The 1,289-nt window shown below is 45.5% G+C and overlaps 1 protein-coding gene across 1 annotated transcript in view; it reads left to right on the top strand.

Moving 5' to 3' along the window:
- Positions 1-531: 531 nt before the first annotated feature.
- LOC101853776 (nmrA-like family domain-containing protein 1) overlaps positions 532-1,289 on the top strand; it is a gene marked incomplete at its 3' end in the record, with an annotated part of 11,583 nt that continues 10,825 nt past the window's right edge. Inside the window, 1 exon segment of the mRNA XM_035968970.1 lies at positions 532-1,145. Within this exon segment, the coding sequence (XP_035824863.1) occupies positions 532-1,145 (614 nt within the window).

Genomic DNA, 1,289 nt, shown 5'->3' with positions numbered 1-1,289 from the left:
AAAGAATTGATTTGGAAAAAGGTTGACCCGTTGTGAAATTCAATATTTTCAACGTCACATATCTCAAAATTAGGTACTGAACAGATATATAACTTTTGTAATTCTTGGCTAACGAATTGTTTAATAATTCCTGACAGGACATGATGTATTCCATAGAGACCTCAACACGATCTGTGAGACATTTTTGATCGGTTTGATTGTCTGAAAAACTGTATAGATCAGGACAACTCTTGCCGCGGTGACCCACAAAAGGTAGATCTATAATAATGGGCCCAAACAGGCGGTATATCTGAAACCTAAAATCAGGTATCGTGAAAGACGTTTTGTGGAGAAACCTGAACTGAGTTTAAATCAATTATCAAATTGACCGGGTATTTCGATCTCACTTGGTGATTTCTGTTGACAGGACTTCTTTTGTGTGTGTATTTGTGGTTCAAACAGTGTTCAAAGGGCCGTAAATTATTTACCTCCAACTTACTTTCGCACTCCCTTACTTACTTACTTTCTCGTGGCTCATTCTGAAAATTCGTAATGGGAGACCCGGAGACTGCCACCGCGCCCAATCCGTTAAAACTGGATGGGAAAATCTCCTCGACCCGTCTTGCTCCGATCAACGTGTCCACTTTGAATGCGTACAAAGGCACCAACAAAAATGCGGGGAAGAAACTACAGAAGCAGCAGTCCAGCCTGGCTTTGATGAACGTGGAAAATGGCAGCCAGCGGGCGAAGACGGGAGGAGGACGTGAGATGTTCCTGTCGGGGCCTGATGCCGCCATCATAGGGGAGATGGATGACGGGCCGACTGTCAGTGTGGAGACCAACCCGCTCCCGGACGCTTTTGGGGTGGATAATATTGGAGGTGTAGGGGGCAGGGGAGGAGGGGATGGTGGGGATGCAGGAGGAGGAGGGCAAGGAGGAGGTGGTGGAGGAGGAGGAGGACAAGGAGGAGGTGGTGGTGGTACTAGTATGAGAAGGCGAACAGGTACCAAGGGATCGATGAAGAAAGGTGTTGATAATAACGGCAATGAAGATGCGGAAGCACTAGAAGGAGAGGATTTCGATGATGATGAGATGGATGGACATTCGGAGGCCGGTGACGCCAAGCCGAAAGGAATAGCGAAGCAATTCAAAGAGCTGATTAGAAAGTAAGAAATTGAACTTTGTTTTTTGTCTGTTTGTTTGTTTGCTTGTTTGTTTGTTTGAGTAAGAGGATGCACACTGGCGCAATAACGATAACGCTCATTTATTGCAGGACAAAAAAAAACCTGATAGGCCAGAAACAACACACA

This window comes from Aplysia californica, unplaced genomic scaffold (assembly GCF_000002075.1).
Source record: "Aplysia californica isolate F4 #8 unplaced genomic scaffold, AplCal3.0 scaffold00101, whole genome shotgun sequence".
Lineage (NCBI taxonomy): Eukaryota > Metazoa > Mollusca > Gastropoda > Aplysiida > Aplysiidae > Aplysia > Aplysia californica.
The sequence above is the reverse complement of the archived record's forward strand: the minus strand, read 5'-3'. Positions and strand labels throughout refer to the sequence as shown.